The sequence below is a fragment of the Bemisia tabaci genome, chromosome 6 (genome assembly GCF_918797505.1).
Source record: "Bemisia tabaci chromosome 6, PGI_BMITA_v3".
Lineage (NCBI taxonomy): Eukaryota > Metazoa > Arthropoda > Insecta > Hemiptera > Aleyrodidae > Bemisia > Bemisia tabaci.
The window spans coordinates 34,626,073-34,646,582 of record NC_092798.1 but is presented as its reverse complement, the minus strand read 5'-3'; the positions used below and the strand labels follow the sequence as shown (position 1 = coordinate 34,646,582).

The following is a 20,510-nucleotide window of genomic DNA, read 5'->3' as shown; positions in this document are numbered from 1 at the left end:
CAGCAAATCCCTCTGTTTTGAATCCACGCATTCGTATACGGGGTTTCCACTGTCCTTGGGATTTTTCTCGTTCGCCCGTCGGGCGAATGAGATCGTAGGTAAAAGTAACCTCACTCTATTCTGAAGTGATGGGAAGGATATAGAGCCATATACACGCATGCGGATGCATAACGCAAATCTCTATCAATTATCATCTTTAAAAATTAATTTTTTTTTTAGTTCGACCGCGTTAATAGAAAGGAACCAAGGTACATCAGCCATTGCCAAATGTGCGGATTTAACTGCAGATTTCGGTGAATTTATCATCATACTACGAAGCGAATTCCTTAAAATTTTCAAAGAATCTGCTGAAAGGTTCTCTCGTAAAAAATTAAATTGCCCACTTTTTAGCGATGGCTGATGCGTGGCTTGGTTCCTTTCTGCTAAACGCAGTCCACTTATCAATCTCTTCAATGTGTGATCTCTGTCCTGTCTCTGTCTAAGTGTGGTAAATCGGAAATAATTGGCGAGATATTTTGTTTTTACGGATCAGTTTTTCTTACATTTCATTCTGGGCAAACTTGGTTTTCAGTGACGAGGGCAAAGTGCTGGCGGATCTAGGAGATGTGAAAACACGTTATACCTACAGATTTATGAGTCAAGGTGAGGATCCCAGACTAGCAGGACGTGCTAATCGTAATTTTTGGATAGTCGTGGAACTTCCTATGAGAAATCTATTCATTTTTATTCATCTCGTACATATAACAGACCTATTATAAATGCCAATAGAAGTCCCGGATAACCTCATCACCGGTGGCTGTTCGAGAGAAGGGGTATCAATAAAGGCCAAACCCGGCCCACTCTCAGAATTCCGGGATTTTTCGATATTTTACAGTTGAAAACGTGTATTTTACAACAACAAAAATTGTAATTTGGCGATACGCAAATTTTTAGTTTCAAACGAGAGGCAAGCTCCAAAAGTCCAGCTTAGGTCCAACAGTCAAAATCCACGAAATTTCGCGTTTTTCAGTGTTCCGCATCAGATTTTTAGCAGGACCCACAGGATTTGGTATATTGGTCGTTGGACTTCGATATGTTGTCAGTGACCAAATGAGACGTCTAATATGTGAAGATGGTTAACCTTCACACTTGAGCCCAACGCAAACTCTGACGTGGAACACTGAAAATACGCGAATTTTTGTGGATGTCGAACCTCTGACCCTAGTTTGGGAAAAAGAATTTGAGTATCGCAGAAACATGCACTTGAAAAAAGAAGAAAAAAAAACACTCATTGGATCTAGAATCCAGACTTTTGAAAAAATTGACAATAAAAAGGACTCTTGATTCAATCAGATTCAAGCTTAAATCAAGAACCAAGCCTCTTAATTTGAGCGGATTTCCTTTTGATTTCAGCAAAAATCTGATTAAATCAAGAGTATTTTTTCTTGTGAATGTTTTCAAGAGTCTGGGCTCTAGATCCAACGTGGTTTTTTTTCCAGTGTAACACATACGTCAACTGCAAAATATCGAATAATCTCGACATTCCGGAAGTGAGCAGATTTTGGCTCTTATCGATACCCTTCTCTCCTTCATAAAATGCAGTCAATATTCAGAGAAAAACCCCCCGCTGAAAAAGATCCGGAGTCCATTCAAAGGACCCTCCGACTCGATTCCATCAAATCCCGAGAGCAAAAACATCGAAATCCGCGACCGAGGGGTTTCCCGCGAGTAGCTCGCATCATATTTTCATAGCTCCGACCCGCATAAATCCTTTGTGTTGGGACCAAACTCGCTCTGGGCACTTAGATTTGACGCGAACTCGGCGGCCTGCATTGTTCGCTTTCGCACAGAGGAAGAGACCGGTTGCCTCCGAAAAATTACCCTGTGAAAGCCCATTGTGCCCCTGAATTTGTGTCTGTCAGCCGTTGTATATTAATTCATCGCGAATGGGAAATCTCCTCGGCCCGGAGACAGCCGCATTGTGAGCGGCAGAAAGGGCCGTCTTGGATTCCTTCGGTAATAAGCGAATTTTCAATTTTCATTTTCGCTCTTGCCGCCTGTAAGTGGCCGTAAACGGACCGAGAGCCCTTCCTCTCCTCACGCTAACAAGGTTTCATTAATAAGTTTCCTTTCAAACACCATCGCTTATTTACGGAAACGTTTCCTGTTGCACGCTTGATTCTCTCGTGTTATTCGCGTTGTTGAGCTGGAGATTTGAGAACTAGATCATTTGAGTGGGTTTCATTCATTCATTCATTACTTACGTTCATTTTCCTCATTCATTAATTGAAACGTTTCATTTTATGAAAAAAAATAGTTAGTTTTGACTAAACATTTTTCAATGGTCAGCAATGTACTCATCCTTATAGAATGACGGCAAATGAACGTCGATTTGACCAGGAGGTAGAGGAAGCTCGTTAATCTAGATTTGTTTTTTAGTTTTTTTTAAATTTAAATACTTTTATGACCTGGCTTTTGTTACTCCAATTTGAGACTGACTTCCTTGGTTGAACTCGATTTTATGCGTCCACTTGAGGTAAGTGTTTGAGTAGTTTGGCAGTCGATATGGAGCCAGCGCGCATACGGAAACAGTGTCTCCAAAACTGCGAATGTTGACAGGGAAACCGATGAGAATGAAGACATCAGGACGTTCCAAAAATATGTTCTTTCGGTGAATAATGACCGCTCATCCAGGAAAATGGAAATTTCCGCCTGCAAGTTTGAGCGACGCTTTTTTGCCGGTAAGAGCCGCCGGCTCAAGAGGTCTTTTTTATGCGGTCTCTAAATTGCAGACATTAATTCGGGCATTTTAACCCTTGTTTTTGTCGGAACGCGTGAATTTTGCGTTGTTTTTTGACGGGAACCGCTGTTTCGGCTGAGTACCCAAAAAAGTTTGAGTTCAAAACATGACACTCCAGATAATTTTTTCCTGTTCCTCATAACACCCGTTTCAGTGAAAGTTGCAGCCCAGCCTGCTGTTGATAATTATGCTACGTAATTTTTCAAGAGCCTTTGCCTTCATAAAATGCCAACGCACCGTGTTACAGTATGAATTTGAACGATTTGCATAGGAATTTTAATTAAACCGAATAGGACCAAAAATTATAAATCCAAACGAAAACAATGACGTTACCCTTTTCAATGCTAACAGTAAGAATAAATCGATTGATATCACATCTCTGTGACGTAATTAGAAGGACTTACCCAGAATAAGCTTAAGTGGATGAAATGTTGCCTCGTATTTTTTCGGTATTTCATTTTTTTAATACAGAAAGCTAAACGAAATTTTGACTTGAACTTTTGAAAAAACTAAACAACTTTTAATGCATTTAGAATAGTTCTGACTAGAACTGTGCAATTGTAGGTCAATTTACATGCGAATCCTCATGTTCACCTCGTCAGTATACACACACACGGTTCGTTTCAGAGGGAGGTAAATAAAATAGTGTTGCCCACTCAAAATACCTTCGGGATCTTGAAGTAGGATGCATACACAGTCATTTAAGCCTAAAATGAAAATATTCTGTCGAGCTCTTCGAAAATAAAATCGATTTTAGTGTGTTTTACGCTAAAGTGGCCTTCAAAAACGATCAATGATTCAATTCCGATGGGTTGTGCATATGCAAAATGGTACATGTTTGATGAAATCTACGTATTTTTGGACCAGGAATCGATTGAGCAGGGTCCCGAATCGGTCCGAAGCTTCATAGACCGAAAAGTGGGCCTTTTTTGGGATTTTAGGGATGTTTTGGGCCCATTTTTTCCCCATTTTGGCGTGAGAAAACCTGTGCCGTCATGGGTATTGATTATTAGGTAATTTCGAGCGAGAAATCGAATGCGCTTGGTCCCGAGTCACTCCGGGGCTTCCTAATCCAAGAATACGCTGTAGGCCCAGGTGGAGCTCCGGAAGAGCTTTGAAAATATTTTTTGTCTTTTACGTTCAAACTGGATGCTGAAATTGGCCTTTCTTTGACTTTAAAATGAGACTCCTGAATAAGTAACAAGAAACTTTTCTATAATATTTATAATATTTATATATGCAGAATAACTATTTTCCCTCCTGTTTCGGTCAAACAAATAATCTTAACCCAACCAAGCCGAGAAAAATTTTTCGGCCTAAGAAGCCCCGGAGTGACTCGGGACCAAGCGCATTCGATTTCTCGCCCGAAATTACCTAATAATCAATACCCATGACGGCACAGGTTTTCTCACGCCAAAATTGGGAAAAAATGGGCCCAAAACATCCCTAAAATCCAAAAAAAGGCCCATTTTTCGGTCAATGAAGCTTCGGACCGATTCGGGACCCTGCTCAATCGATTCCTGGTCCAAAAATACGTAGATTTCATCATACATGTACCATTTTGCATATGCACAACCCATCGGAATTGAATCATTGATCGTTTTTGAAGGCCATTTTAGCGCCAAAAACACAAAAATCGATTTTATTTTCGAAGAGCTCGACAGAATATTTTCATTTTAGGCTTAAATGACTGTGTATGCATCCTACTTCAAGATCCCGAAGGAATTTTGAGTGGGCAACACTATTTTATTTACCTCCCTCTGAAACGAACCGTGCACAGCTGTTCCATGCGGCAGTAAGAGAATTCATGATGCATTTTCATCATTCGCATGCGTATATCGTCAAAATGGAAATATTTATGCCGTAGATGGAACATTGAGGAGGTTTTTATACTTTCTATTAAGATCGCAAACATATCAGTATGTGAATCCAACAAACAAACCGGCTCGAACAATTTAATTCAAAATATTAGATACCAAATCAATCATTTTTCCGATGAGTGCATTTTCCTTCATTAATATTTAAGAAGCGAGTAACCTGAAACCCGTGATTATGAGCGAGAGTTGCATCAGAAGTCTTTTAGAAACCTGATAAAAAGAGTGTCGGCTCGTTGGCGAATGTATTTTTCCAAACGGAAAACAAAACGGAGCACTTTATTATCAGGCACGCGGCCAAGTATATTTTATCATTTATTCCGGTTAAATTCACTCCCCACCCCCATCCGACATTTCTTCACATCACTCATTCTTGATTCAGTCCGGGGCTCGTGATAAGCGGGATCGATAATTCCTTCCGCTAATGGCGGACGACTTTCCAGTGTGTGATATTGCCTGGTTAAGGAAAAACGTTGAATGGATATTTGCACGTTGTCAAATTTATTCCAATAAAACTGGTATTATTCCGAAAGCTAAAATGGGTTTTCAAAGAATTTTAGAGGCAATGCCATCTTGCACGCCTAAAAATTTCAAGGAAAACCCCAGTTTCGGTTTGTTTTCAAGTGAAGTTTGCGTTTGAAAAAACACTCTTAAAAATTGGTTCTTTTTAAGAGTTTATTCACCACCTATTTGTACTCAAATTTCACCTCTTGTATACATATTTTACTTTAAAAAATTACCCAAGTAGAATTTCCGAATTATAAATTTTAATTATGTGTTTTGGTGAATTTTAACGAGTATCTGTTAGGATACAGAATGTTTTTATTTTATTTTATCTAAGTTAATACGTGCTTAATACGGTGACAAATGGGGGTTTTGATCTTGTTGGAGGTATATAAAAAGAAGACAATGGATTTCAACCGTTCTTTGAGGAATTAATTTTTAAAACTCATGAGTATTCCATAAGCTATCAGACTTTGCTACCAGCATTTTCTCTAACGTGCTGAAGAACTCCTAAATGTGAGAATCTTACTCCCTCCTCTTTACAAGAAAACCCTTACTTACTTTTTAAAAGAAATTTAATAAAGAGGAGGGAGTGATTCTCATATTGAGAAGTTCTTCAGTACGTTAGAGAAAACGCTGGTAGAAAAGTCTTCTAGTCTCACAAAATAGCTTCTAGAAAACTCAAACGTTTTTAAAATGTATTCCTCAAAGAACTGTTGAAATCCATTGTCTTCTTTTTATACATCCAACAAATATTCATAAATTTCTTCAAAAATAACCATTTTCTGAGAAGAAATTTGGCAACTCTCGAATGTTTATGCGGCGTTTTTCCTTAGCACGGCAGTATTATACCGTAGTGAAATAAAAACGTCGTGCGTACGTTCAGACTTTGCAAGAAAACCCTCACTTAATTTTTAAAAGAAATTTGGTATAGTCTGAACGTAAATACGACGTTTTTATTTCAGCACGGTACAATACTACCGTGCTAAGGAAAAACGCCGTATAAACCTTTAGGCGTTGCCAAATTTCCTTTGGTAAATCACGAATTTTCGGGAAAGTCTGTAAACATTCTTCTTCCAATTTTTCAGATAATTTTGTTCGCAATTTTACCCAAAGTTCTTGAAAATTTCTCGGAAAAATATTTATAACTTATCTCAAAAATAAAGGTTTTATCGAAGGAAATTTGGCAACGACTGAACTTCATAAGACGTTTTTCCTTAGGACGGCAGAATACCCCACACCGGGGGATTAGCATTCTTCAAAACAATCATAACACGGCGCGCGCGATCTGCGCTACATTAATACACTAATGGAACATTGATTCAGAAGCCAGTGAAAATGTGGGCGGGCCCCGGGCCTCGCTCCACGCCCAGCGGGGCTAACCCATTAGGGGTACACGTGGCAAGTCATCATATGTTTTTGATCATAAGCCGAGGGTCTCACCATCTAGGAGAAAAAATATTCAAAGAGAGTTTATTATCTCAAAATTGCCAAGTCACTTTTTAGCACACGGCCACGCGGCTTCGGGCGGGCCGGCGCACGCCGGGCTACCGGTGTTTGTTGTCCCGAATGCTAATTAGATTTCACCCTGTTTGGTAATCTCCGGTGTGTGATTTTAGATTTTCTTTCTTTAGCTTTGTAATCTGATGTGTAGTTTCTTGTTCATAATGAACTAATTTAACTGCGCACGGTTACTGCGACCGCTTGCGACTTGCGACCGCTTGTAACTTGCGATCGGTTACTGAGATTTTGTCTCTGAAGTAAAATGTTTCCCCTGACATTACTCACATCATTCAAAGAAAGAGAGTCACCATTGCCAACGTATATCTTCCAATGTAGATACCCCTTTAGGAATCTGTGAAGTTCGCAATATCAAACGAATTGCTGGTAATTTGCTCGGACATTGATTTTGACCCATGCTCATATTTGAATTTGAAGACTGCATATTCGATTTTAAGGTGCTCGTGATACTTTTCTACGCTCATTAACGAAATTAGATGGATTTTATTTCTTTTCTTCAAAAAACATAGCCGAGTTAGAGAGGAAAATTCCCCTAGAGAAAAACTCAAATCCATTCAAACAGCTTATTCAACCGAGTCTACGGGTATACCTAACAAGGTGGAGAAATGGTGCTGGGTCCACACCATTTGCGCGGGGAAAACACAAGCCAAGAAATTCCATAAATGGTTTCAATTAGAGTAAAATTTTTTTGCTCTACTGAGTACCAGCACAGGATTGAGGAATACTACCTAGATATGATATATGCAACTATTTGTACTCCAAGGATGACACTATTGCATACACAAACAATTGAAGGCGCATCAGCTTTGCCAGTGGCAACACTCACTTGTGCCCTGTGCGGAAGAAATCTGAGTTCATCCACTGGAAAAAAAACCACATTGGATCTAGAGTCCAGACTCTTGAAAACATTGATAAAAAAAAAAATCAGATTTAAACTTAAATCAAAAGGAAATCCGCTCAAATTAAGAGGTTTGGTTCTTGATTTAAGCTTAGATCTGATTGAATCAAGAGTATTTTTTCTTGTCGATGTTTTTTAAGAGTCTGGACTCTAGATCCAATGTGGCTTTTTTTCCAGTGTTAGAAAATGGAAACGTTCCTCTCTTAAGAATACGAGTTGAAATACACTCTTCCTGGACCACCCGGAAGTCTGAAACCCGTAGCCCTGCACCCGTAATGGGACCAGCGCAGCGCTCATTAAGATGCAAGATCCACTCCTCTATATTTATCGGACCGCGCACATATTCCCGAACGCGTGCTAAAGCGAGGAGGAGCGCTGTTAAATGCTAATGCGATGATGTTCGAGGTCAGCGCACAGCTTAAAGGGTTGTCCCGCCGCCGGGGGTGGGCCGAGAGCGGCGGGGGCGGGGGTGGAATTCTCAAGTCGCAACATTTGAGAGCCCGAGCGCCGTTCGGATTCGGTATCGATCTTTCCGTTTGACGTGCAAATGCGATTTTCGGGAAGGAGTTCCTGATTCGATATCCGTAAATATTTACTTTCCCGCCTTTGTTTCCGCTAAGCGCTCCGAGGCCCCGCGCCGCGACTATTTACCATACATTACGGGCTCGTGAGAATTTATTTGCTCCGCGGCGGCTACCGTCAATCGTCGCCGTGTGTCGAGGAATTGACACGCTATTTTCGTATGTTGGACACGGTGTCGTGATTTGTACTGACCGCTCTGGTTTAATTTTAGAATCGAGGCGTTGGGTGCAAAAAATCCCTGCGGATTATTATTATTATTTTATTATATTTTTTTTTTTTTTTAAATTGCCGATAACACTGAACAAGTCTCCAACTCAAATAATTTTCTTTGAATCCAAGAAGTTGCGGCAGTCCCCTAGGGTGTGCCTTATTTTTGAGTTTTGCGAAAATCAAGTTGGTCAACCCCTAAAAAGTTTCTATGTAGTCTCTAAATGAACCCCCTAAAAGGAAAAAATTTTAAAAAAATTTTAACCCGTGCCTCAAAGGGCCTAAAGGGCCTAAACCCAAAATTCAAAAATTTTGGCAAGCGACACATCAATTCTGAAGGAAAATGGCAAGTTACGGCCCTTTTAGGGCAGAAATTTTGTCCGTTTTGCCGTATCTTGAAGCGTAAGGTCACAAACGGCCCAATGACGACGTGAGGCTATGGGCTGGCGGGGCGCGCCGCGGCCGGCCCGCCGCTGAGCGTGCGCGCGCGGCAGGGTTGCGCATCGCCGCTTTACACCGGCGTAGAGGAACGAACGGTGGGGTGGGAGGGGGATATCCGGTGGAAAAGCATCCACATTTTCTATCCATAATGAAAATGCATTATACTTTTTCAATATAGATGAGGAAATATGAGCCATACAAGGAAGTGATGAAAAGAGTGACAAATACATATATAGTTTGTACGGTTAGGGGTGTAAGTGGGGAAAATTTGCCGTAACTACAGAACAGCCCTGAAAATCTCCGGGAAATAAAAGCTGCTATTGATGAGAGGTTTGCATGAGAGGTTTAATTAAGGACTAATTAAAAAGATAGGTGCGATGTTGTCGAATCGTAAGCCCTTTACGCGATCAAAAGCGATTAGTGTAAATTTAATTGGAAAAGTTTAAGAAAAATTTGATGAAAGAAAATTGCCCCAAATTCGGGAAGTGCTTAAAGTGTTTTTCTATCATGTGAAGTGTTCGCACATGAATGTAACAGTAATTCCAATATGGAATGAAAAATGTAGAATCCCTGTGATACATAGTGTCTATGTTTACCCTCCTTTTCATTAGCGCATTTAACGTGACATCAATTAGAAGGTTTTATACGAGAGGTTCAATATGGCTTACCCACTTACATTTTCTGGTACTGAACACCCCCCCCCCCCCCCGCCACAGTTACTTGCTATAATCAAAAATGTAATATTAGTTTCTCGAAAAAATATGATTTAATTTAGGATTTGAACCCCACTCTTTATAACCGTGGGCAATGCCCTTGACCACTCGGCTACTGGGGAAGATTTGAGTAAATGAGGCTAATGTGTCATTTAGCCCCCTGGGTGAGGCCAGGCAATCAACATCAGCTGTAAGTTGGCGAAGCCAGATTGAACCGATTGAATAAAACTTTCTAATTGATGCCGCGTCAAATACACCAATGAAAAGGAGGGTAAACAAAGTCTTATTGATGTATCAAACCTTCAGTGATTTCATAGGAAATGAAAAAACTTATTTTCTTCCGTTTGGCGGGACTCATAAGCGAGCGTGAATTTTTCCTGTCGAGAAACTCTCTCCTGGGCGCGAGGTTTCTTCTTGTCTGCTCTCCTCACCTCTGCTGCAAGGATAGTATCCTTCACTGTGGATATTATGCATTCTCATTCAGGTTTTCGCTGAAGAATTAAAAATGCTTTATCCTCTTCATTTTCCATGATACCAAGAGTATTGCATAAAGCAATGTCGAATAACATGTCGATTTTTGCCGTAAAATCAGTCTCCAAATTCTCTTGAACCAGCAATCGACGGCTAGTATTTTTTGATACGCGCCTCCACTCCTCATAAAAATGCAAACATTTTTAAAAACATGGACACTATGTATCACAGGGATTCTACATTTTTCATTCCATATTGGAATTACAAGATCAGAGGTTTTCGACGCACCGCCATTGACATTAATGTGCGAAAACTTCACATGATAGAAAAACACTTTAAGCACTTCCCGAATTTGGGGCAATTTTCTTTCATCAAATTTTTCTTAAACTTTTCCAATTAAATTTACACTAATCGCTTTTGATCGCGTAAAGGGCTTACGATTCGACAACATCGCACCTATCTTTTTAATTAGTCCTTAATTAAACCTCTCATGCAAACCTCTCATCAATAGCAGCTTTTATTTCCCGGAGATTTTCAGGGCTGTTCTGTAGTTACGGCAAATTTTCCCCACTTACACCCCTAACCGTACAAACTATATATGTATTTGTCACTCTTTTCATCACTTCCTTGTATGGCTCATATTTCCTCATCTATATTGAAAAAGTATAATGCATTTTCATTATGGATAGAAAATGTGGATGCTTTTCCACCGGATATCCCCCTCCCACCCCACCGTTCGTTCCTCTACGCCGGTGTAAAGCGGCGATGCGCAACCCTGCCGCGCGCGCACGCTCAGCGGCGGGCCGGCCGCGGCGCGCCCCGCCAGCCCATAGCCTCACGTCGTCATTGGGCCGTTTGTGACCTTACGCTTCAAGATACGGCAAAACGGACAAAATTTCTGCCCTAAAAGGGCCGTAACTTGCCATTTTCCTTCAGAATTGATGTGTCGCTTGCCAAAATTTTTGAATTTTGGGTTTAGGCCCTTTAGGCCCTTTGAGGCACGGGTTAAAATTTTTTTAAAATTTTTTCCTTTTAGGGGGTTCATTTAGAGACTACATAGAAACTTTTTAGGGGTTGACCAACTTGATTTTCGCAAAACTCAAAAATAAGGCACACCCTACAGTCCCCCCAAAAATAATCAAGGAGAATATTTTTCTAACAAATATATATTTAAAAAAAAAAAAAAAAAAAACTGTTCCACTGTGAAAAAGAGGAACGTTACTAAATAGACAGAGAGAATAAAATGGAGTGCGCGGGATAGAGCTATGAACGACAAAAATGAATGCAAATATAAGAAACAATAAAAAAAAACCAGAGGGTGGGTAAGAAGAAAGGAAGAGAGGAGAAGAGAGAAAGAGGAAATAGATACATTTTTGGTCGTAGGAGAACCAGAACCACCTCACTCTCTTGTGGGAGTTCGGGACCAGTGGCCGATGCACTCCGTCGTGATTCCAAGGAGACCGCGGCGGTCGGAACGCGTTCTTCGCCGACTGAAATATGGAAGTAAATATTGACTGTAAAGTATGAAACTTAGAGAGCTCGGCCACCAGGTGGTTGCGCGAGCAAGAAGGAGGGTCCCAGGGTCTCTCCTGGCCCCCTTTACGACATAACTTTTAATTAAAATTTTAGTGTCTCCCGTTCTGCGAGTGCTCCCGGGGCCCAGGCAGTCCCTTAACTGCACCCATATTGAAGCGCCCCCACCCCCGACCACCCCCGGTGATCCCTCCGCTGTATTATTTATTTCTAATACGCACTCCATTTTATTAAAATTTCCCCGCGTCAGAGAACGACAATGCTTATTATTATTGAACCGCGCGGGAAAGAATTATGAAAGCATTCGGCTTCGCCCCCGCTAAGTTGATACTATTTTTACGAGGGGTGGTTTCCGCGGGGTAAATGAGGAGGAAAACTTTTCCCTCGCCCGCGTCTCGCGTTTCGAGTCGCGGGGGTTCGCGGTCGGGGTGGGAAAGTGTGGGAAATGAAGGAATTTCACTCAATTCCTTCCGACGTCGTAAAAGCGGTGTGGAACTAATAAGGAAATATTTTTTTCGGCCCGGATGAGGTTAGTTTTGATTTTAGGGGCCTGTTGCGTGCTAACTTTCAGTCAGCGTGAACGAACTTGAACTTGATTTCATTTTTCATCGTCCTTCAATGCTGACGCTAGAAAAGTGCTCAACTTGTTTTTTTTTTCAAAATTGAATTTTCTTATAGGAAGTTGACTTTTATAGGCCTTTAATTAATTGTTTCTATTCTGTACTATATTTTCAATTTCCGAGTTAGGCGCACATAGGAAGAAAATACCTACCTCTCTGCATGTTCCTCGAGTGAGGAAGCTATTAAGTGTCTTTAAAAGTATCTAACAGAACTTTTCTCATCAACTAAATATCGTAATCTTTCTCAGGGGAAAAATGTTCACTGGTTTTGACGGGAGCGATTCAACCGAGAAACAGTTATTCATCTACACGTATCAATCTACCCAAGGATCCGCTAAGTCCGATCAGTTTTTCTTAAATAGGGTACAATGTTAAAAAAATATAAAAAACAGTTTTACTTCACTGATTACGAGAGTCACCCGTGTTAAAGAAGTTCCATCTTTAATTTCACATTTGATACAGTACAGAAGAAAGAAAAAAAAATCAGCCTTCAATTCAGAAGCGAGCAACCCGCACATCCGGAGAGTTAAAATAGTTGCATGCAGCATCAGGTCAACGCTCAGCCCGGACCTGTTGTTTTGATTGAATACCGAATTCAAGCTTTTGGATGTATTCTTTTATTCTTAAATATTTGCGCACGATACGACGAAAATATTAATGAATTTTTCGCCAAGTTGAACAATTATTTTTGGTATACGAGTTGATTCCACATTTAGAAATATCCAATGTATTCTCCGCATGAAAGCACGTGGCCCAAATCGTAATTTGGTTGATTTCGCTCTTGGCTGCTCCAGTATTCTTTTGAGAAAAGACTTGGAATTTTAGTTTTGGGTCGCAGAAAATTAGCTTTACTTAATTTTAAATTGCGGGGCTGAAATTTGAGATTTCCAGGTCAATATTCTTGCAGAGTTTAAAGTGGACCAAATTTTTAGTTTAAAATCACACAAATTTTATTCTCATATTGGTTTTAAAAAGTAGGATTTCATTCTTCAGTTCAACGGAGATTTCATTATTGCAATGGTTTATCGGCCATCGACACACCTCATTCTAGGAAGCAACTTGAAGTCAAATAATCCCAATCGGCTCCAAAATCGTCGCTCCCCTAACGTAAGGACCTACATATATTTCCGCATGAGCCCCCGATAGCATGGATTTATACGTAAAACAGGGCTCACCAGAAAATAGAGGTACGCCCTTAGGCGAGGAGCGAAGAAGTGCGGCCGCGTTCAAATCCGCTCCAGTGGCGTGGCGTGAATAGCGATATATCGATTGTTATGCCATTTAAACCTATGGAAAAGGATCGATAAACAGGGTGTTCGCAGCGAACGCCTTAATAATCGATTCTTTACCATAGGTTCAAATGCCTTAACAATCGATATATCGCAATTCACGCCATGCCACTGATCCGCTCCCCGTTTTCCTCGTAGCAAAAGTTCCACGTTCCTGGAAGAGAGGATCGGAGACCTGCGTAGGTATCCTCGAATCAGAGTATCATGACGCCATTCGACCCCACTTTTATCGTGAATGATGCGTCATTATAGAGTCGCGGGGAGGAATCCTCCCTAATCCGCCACCACCCTTCGTGGTTGTCACGTCAAGAGGCAAATAATCCCGGATACGATGATTCCGAGGGAAAAACGACCTATGCTCATTCGAGCAATGCCAAATGTACAGGGTGTCCCGGGACTGGATTGAGATTCCGGGAACGTATTTTAAAGGTGGAAATAATACGTTTGTGAGGAAAGTTGTGAAACTTTTTCCTTGAAATAGTATTCTAGGTGGCGGTAGCCACCCCGGCTTAATCCTTAAAAACTCCCCCTAAAAAGTTGACGACAAAAAAAAAAAAAAAAAAAAAAAAAAAATCTTAAATTACAGAGAAAATGTATGGAAAAATTCTGACATAAAATTGAAAATTTGGGTTTGATTAATTGAACTGCATTTTACATCTAGAACTACAATTTTTTGCTCAGTTTAGAAATAACATACCATTACCTTCATATAGACGTGGGTGTTTTTACGGATGATGTCCGAGGGGGTGAAACGGCCCACCTGCAGGAGACTGTTCTAGAAGGCAAAGTACGAGTTTCTTCTTGGAGAAATATTTTTTTTCAAAAGTGTCTCAAGATAATGTTGCGCCCACTGCCACACTTTTGGAAATTTTATGGCACATAAATTCATTTACTGAAATCTTTATTGATAAAATACGCATTTTCCGAAACATTTTTGAGGGCTTTTTCAAACATTTTTCAGTAAATTCCATTTGCAATTCAATCTGCTGTACTTCAAAAATTAAAGAGAAACATTTCCATACCTTTCAGCAAGAAAATATTTTTATGGGAGAACACGTGGCAAGATTTGAATGCCCTTACGAGGTTTCATCTTAATGGGGAGCAGCTTATATTTCATACTTGAAGCGGGTGTTTCGAGGGTAACTTGGCACGATCTCGCTTTATTGTTGACTTGCACACCTCTGAAAAGATGCAAAGCCACAGCTCTCGACCATCTTCCGGTGTTGTCTGATTTATGCGCGAGTGGAGGGTTCAGGTTTGATTAAGCCTTTGGAAGGTTCTCTAGCAAACAATAGATGCGCTGATTAGAGGCTTAAGGCCTTCCGTGCTCCATTAACCCTCGATATTAGACTTCTCGGTTAAAAAGCAGAGCTAATGACTCAGTTTTAAGGGTCTGCTTGCGATGGGTTTGTTATTAAGCCCTGTTTCATTACCTACGATCCTATGACTCTCCTGTAAGCCTACGGCTATGTACCAACCTATCGTCAGGGATTCAAGCTTAAAATGCTTGCTGCGCCAAACAGCATATCAGCAAGGGGGAAAATTTTACTCGAAATGAATTTGAGCAATGTCAAAGCGCCGTAGAAAGCGCCTCTGCGTATGCAGACATTAGGTCACCTTGGCTGATTGACTGGTGTGTCTGCAGCTTATAGCCTTTGTTCACGTCAATTTTATTGAAAACGTTTTGTCAGAGGTGCAGATTCATATCCAATCAGAGTCTGGAGACAATTCTGGATCTATGTCAGATCTAATGCATGCCAGAATTACCTACGCGCTTTAAACGTATATGACCACTTTACAACTTGACATTGCTATAGTAACTGCTGTGGCGGTTAACTCAGCGCTTTGTGAGTTGTCGCACACTTTTTGACATCCAGAATGTTAAATCAGCATCCTTTTTTTCTTTGATGAATGGGATCAAATGCTTGAAAAATGCTTGAGGCGCTCAGAATATCCTGATCCATGCCCAATTTTCCTGATTTCTTCCTGATAACATCGAATTCCCTGATATTTTCCGGTTTTTACTGACGAGGGACACTTCGACCGATCCTTTTCATTAAATCAATTTCCTTCATAGACTTGGATATATCGCAGGAAAATGTTTTCCATGTCTCAATTTTCCCAGAAGTAGCCCGGTCATCAAATCCAACTTCGGTTCCCGGATCCGAGATTCAGTTTCCCGAAAATTCAGTACTACCGAAAAGTTCAGTTACCCGAAATAAAAGTTTCGTTTTCAAGAAACGGCAGCGACGCTTTCAAGATTATTAACACGTGTATATTTTCCCTTTTTTTCAAGTTCATCTCGAGTTGAAGCAGACGGGCGGGGGCAGCGAGCAACGAGCAACGAGCACTTCCCTTTCGCGCCGAGGGCTTACTGTCTTGAGGCTCGTTGAAACTTTCACCCCTGACGTCGCGTCGTTAGGCTCCCGCGGGGGTGGGGGGTAGGGGGGGAGGCGACGACGGGATCCGCGGTGTAAAAAATGAAAGATACTGTTCTGATTCCCGACTCGGGGGCCCAGGGGGGGCTGCGGCTCGTCGAGTGACATTGAATAACGCACCTGCGAGCGAGGCGGGGCTCACGCACTCCACTCCGGGGCTGAGAGCACTCCAGGATGACATAACGGGTCGCTAATGAAGACTTGACTCGCATTCATTGCCGTTCCTTGACATTGAGCCCTCCTGCCTGGTCGGCGATAAAAATCGGCGTTTTCGTCGTTTCGGGGCGATTTTAGACTTCCGGGGCGAGAAATTTCAAGACTAATTTCCAAAAAAAAACTTCCCGAATTTTTCGATCGACGGAACGTTCCAAATGTATCCAAAAAGGCGATTTTAGACTTCCGGGGCGAGGAATTTCAAAGTTTGTCAGGATTTCTCTGACCAATTTGCAAAGAAACTTCCCAAATTTTTCGATCGACGGAACTTTCCAAATGTATCCAAAAAGGCGATTTTAGACTTCCGGGGCGAGGAATTTCAAAGTTTGTCAGCGTTTCCTGACCAATTTGCAAAAAAAAAACTTCGATCGACGAACGATCCAAATGCACCCAAAAAGCAGTGCTCCCATTCCATGACCGTCAAGGGATTCGGAACTTTTTTGTTTCAATTTATCCCATTCCATTGCCGTCACCAGTTCCGGGATTCTTTTCAGATTGTTTCAAAAGCTCCGGGGAAGTTCCGAAAGGTGCAAAAGATCCGGAACCTTTCGGAAATTTCAAAAGTTCCGGGAAAAATTCAGGGAAATCTCAAAAGTTCTGAAATTTGGAACTAGCTCTGGGAAATGGGAGCACTGCAAACAAGAAATCGATGCGTTTTCAAGACGAAAAAACCCGAAAATTACATGCATTCCAAAGACGTCGACCAGGTTGGATTAGTGGTCAAGGATTAGTGGGACTACTACTTGCTGCTCGGAAGGAAAAATCTCTATTATTTCCTAAGCCTTTATTCTATAATTTTCGTGGAATTTTCCCATATTTCCTTGGCAAGGAAGCCAGAATTTTGAAATGGAAGAATTTTTACGAGCTGGCAACTGCGAGTCGAAATCTCTGGAGGGGTGGCGTTGCGGTGGGAATGTCTCACTCGAAACCTGCGTTCCATTCAGGTGAAAGCGAAATGGGCTTTCGGGGGCGTTGTTGAGTTTTGTAATCTATAAGGACCCACCAGACCAGAGGACGCGTTGGTTGACAGGAGTTTGTTGACTGAGTAATATCAGAGACTGCTTACATTAATGACTGTTGAACCTCAAAAATTTTCGAAGTAAGCAGATATCGTACCCTAACATGAAGCGTCATTGTTCGCGGAAGTGTGACATTTTACCAGATTTTTAAATTTATTGCTGACATCATTAAGAGATCTTCTTGCATTGGAGGTTCCAACACTCCACTCAAGGAGAAAGAGCAAACCTGCAGTGATGAGAAAACGCCCATATTAACATTCAAACTTTGCCCTGAAATATTTTTTTTTGAAGAAAAAAAAATTAAGATTTATTCTGGAAATCTTCAATTATTCTGGAAAAAGTTGCAAAGAATATTCTCTAATTTTTTTTTTTAATAAAATGACCTTAGAATTTCGTAGAAATCGAGTTTATTGGAAACACTCTGGCAAAGGAACAGGTATACATACAATTTTCCTTGGCAAGACAGAATATATTGGCAAGTTCGGAATATGTAGTCACTCAGATATAATACATTTTTTCTCACATTAACAAATCAAGGAAGAAATGGTTAAAAACATGTAATTTATACGTGTGGCAGGCAATTTGCAAGCGATTCACATGTTGTTTCAATATGTCACAATAATGCACATCGGCATAATGCAATTTTTAAGGGCTATGGTCTTCAAAAGTATGAGCTCGGCTTGAAGCGCCTTCATTTTTCGTGATACTCTACGCTTTGTCATGATGTTAGTTTAGTTGCCTGTCCGATCTTAACCCGACTAATGTCACGGAGTTCACTGCACGCTCTCCTGAGTGTGCATATTTCTGCCATGTTTTTAAGGATGGAAAAGTGTCTATTCACATCATAGGCAACATAATCAGCACTCTAATCTTGTTCTTTATTTTTTGAATTTTATGATTTTCTATATTTATTCACCACTGGCTTGCAAATCTCCGGCGATTGCTAATTGCCTGCGACATACGTATACGTTAATGTGAATAATGGGAATACAATGTATCCCGAGCGCCGTACATGTTCGGAGGGTATTTACCTGGCATTTTGTGGACCAACAGATTTGAGCTCGTAAGATGAACTGGCCGTGATCGCGTTGTCAGGGATACTCCCCTCCTCCATCCCCAGGGCAGTGCTGCATTCGCCCCACTCTGAAACAAAAATTCATTGAATTTTAATGATATTCTTCACTACAAAATTGGTGAACTACGGATTGACCGATCGCTCAAAGGAAAGAGATTTTACATGTCTCACGAGACTATTTTATCACGGTGTGTCGTCAAAACTAATAGTATCCCCCACACTTATCTAAGTTCAAACAGCTGCTTCTACAAACTTTTTCGTGTAACAATTCCAAAACTGAACTTTGCGCAGATGAGATGCACAGAAAATTGAACACCGTATCCTCTTGCCAAGGATTTTTTTTTCAATCTCAAAAAAATTAAAATAACTCCATTGAGACGTTTGGTCACAAAAGTCATGCACACAATTGCAATACAAGAACCACAAATGAAATAGTGCCGTACTACCTTCCGCAATTTTTTCGCTTCAAAAATCATTCAGTTCCACCTTTTATGTCGTTCCTCTGAACCTGCTTTCATTAATCAGGAAGTACCTCAGTTTAAGGCGATATTTGAAAGTTAACAACTTTAGGTTTAGCCCATTTAAGAGTGTGTAAAATAATAGGTGCACATCGATTTCTAGCTGCACCAGGCTGCCTTAATGTTCACAATACAACCGTTTTCAATCAATTTTGTCAATTTTCGAGAGCTCCTATCGGGTAGGAAGGTTTCAAGTTTATATTGGGACTGCAAATCGTCTTCCCTATGGTTGAAGGGCGTATCTAGATTTCCACATGAGCCCCCGAAAGCATCAAGGTATACGGAGAACAGAGCTCACGTAGAAATTGATATACGCTCTTACGTTAGGGAAGCGACGAAATATAGCCTTTAATTAGTACGACCGGTCGACAGACCTACTTTCGAGTGCGTTGCAAAATGCAAAGAAAAACCTTTCTTATTCTGTCGTGCTATGGAAAAACGCCGTATGAACATTCAAGAGTTGCCAAATTTCCTTCGATACAACGATCATTATTTAGGAAAGTTATAGATGTGTTCCTTAAAAATTTTGAGGCTCTTTAGGTGAAATAGCGACCAAAATTACGTGAAAAATTGGAAGGAAAATATTCATAAGTTTACCCGGAAATTCGTGTTTTATTGAGGGAAATTTGGCAACGTCTGAAGGTTCATACGGCGATTTTCCTTAGCGAGGCAGTATTCCTTGCAACTGCATGTGAAAACCTTGACAATTTTCCACGAGCCGGCAACAGAGCACGAGGGCTCAAAGGTCAAGCAGCCTGCTCGCTCCAGGTCGCTCGCGAGACTCAAACCGTAAGAAACACAGCGGCTCCGCGATATATTTTATATTTAATAACCCCGCAGACAAACCACACAAAGAAACCGAGCAAACACAATCAGAGACGGCGGCGGGGTCGAGGAGGCATGTTCCCACACGACAGCGCCTGCAACCGAGGAGACGCAGCCCGCGCTACGCCCTCCCCCCCCCCCTCCCCGCGACCGAAATGTAATCGAGTTGCCGGCTCCTGCCCCCGGGCCACACCGTGCGGTCCTCCGCGAGACTCCGGTAAGTGAGAGCCACGGAGATGCATGGGTGAGCGCGAACCGTGGCTCGTGTGGCGACGGACTTACTGCTGTTTTCCACAGCATGACGTGGCGTTCCGTTTACGTCAGACAGCGCCCGGTGAGGTGGATCGCTCAGGTTCTGGGACAGAGCAGGAATTTCCTCGGGAAAGTTAACGGCCGTGGGTGGATTGAGGTTTGTTCTCCTGTGTTGAGGAAAAACGGCGTACAACCTCATTTTGGCGTGGCCAAATTAGTCAAAATAAGATGAAAATTTGTTAAAATTCTCTAAACTTCCATATTTTCATCCTTCATGCATTTGTAAAAAGTTGAGGAAAATGTTCCATCGTGAAAAAAGGTTTCTCTTCTTTTTTTTAAGTGACCATTATTATTAGAGAAGAGAAGGATACATAAGTAATTACAAAGACTGCATGTAATTACAATACATAAGTTAACAAAGTTGAAAAAACAGAAAAAAGTTAGAAAAGAACAAATGAAAATTAGAAGTAAAAACAGATTTAAAAAGAGAGAGAAAGAGAGCAAATTCCGGGGACTTCAAACAAATCCACGGGATCAGGTTTCTCTTCACGGAGGTCATAACTTCAACTTCTATAAAATGTATGGGTATTTTTCTTACAATTTTTCGATACACTCAATTAAATTGCGAATTTCTCTCGTTGAAATTTTTCAAGGATTTCATTCGCAATGTAATGGAAACTGTCGGAAAATTTTCAAGTTTTAGGAAAGTATTCGTGAATTTTCTCGAAGAGAAATTTG

At 41.0% G+C, this 20,510-nt stretch overlaps 1 protein-coding gene across 1 annotated transcript in view; it reads right to left on the bottom strand.

The window, feature by feature from the left end:
- The window catches only part of LOC109042981 (discoidin domain-containing receptor 2), a 337,676-nt gene that overhangs the window by 139,802 nt on the left and 177,364 nt on the right, over positions 1-20,510 (bottom strand). Inside the window, exon 3 of the mRNA XM_019059980.2 lies at positions 18,134-18,245. Coding sequence (XP_018915525.2) covers positions 18,134-18,245 — 112 coding nt within the window. The remainder of the gene's footprint in view (positions 1-18,133; positions 18,246-20,510) is intronic.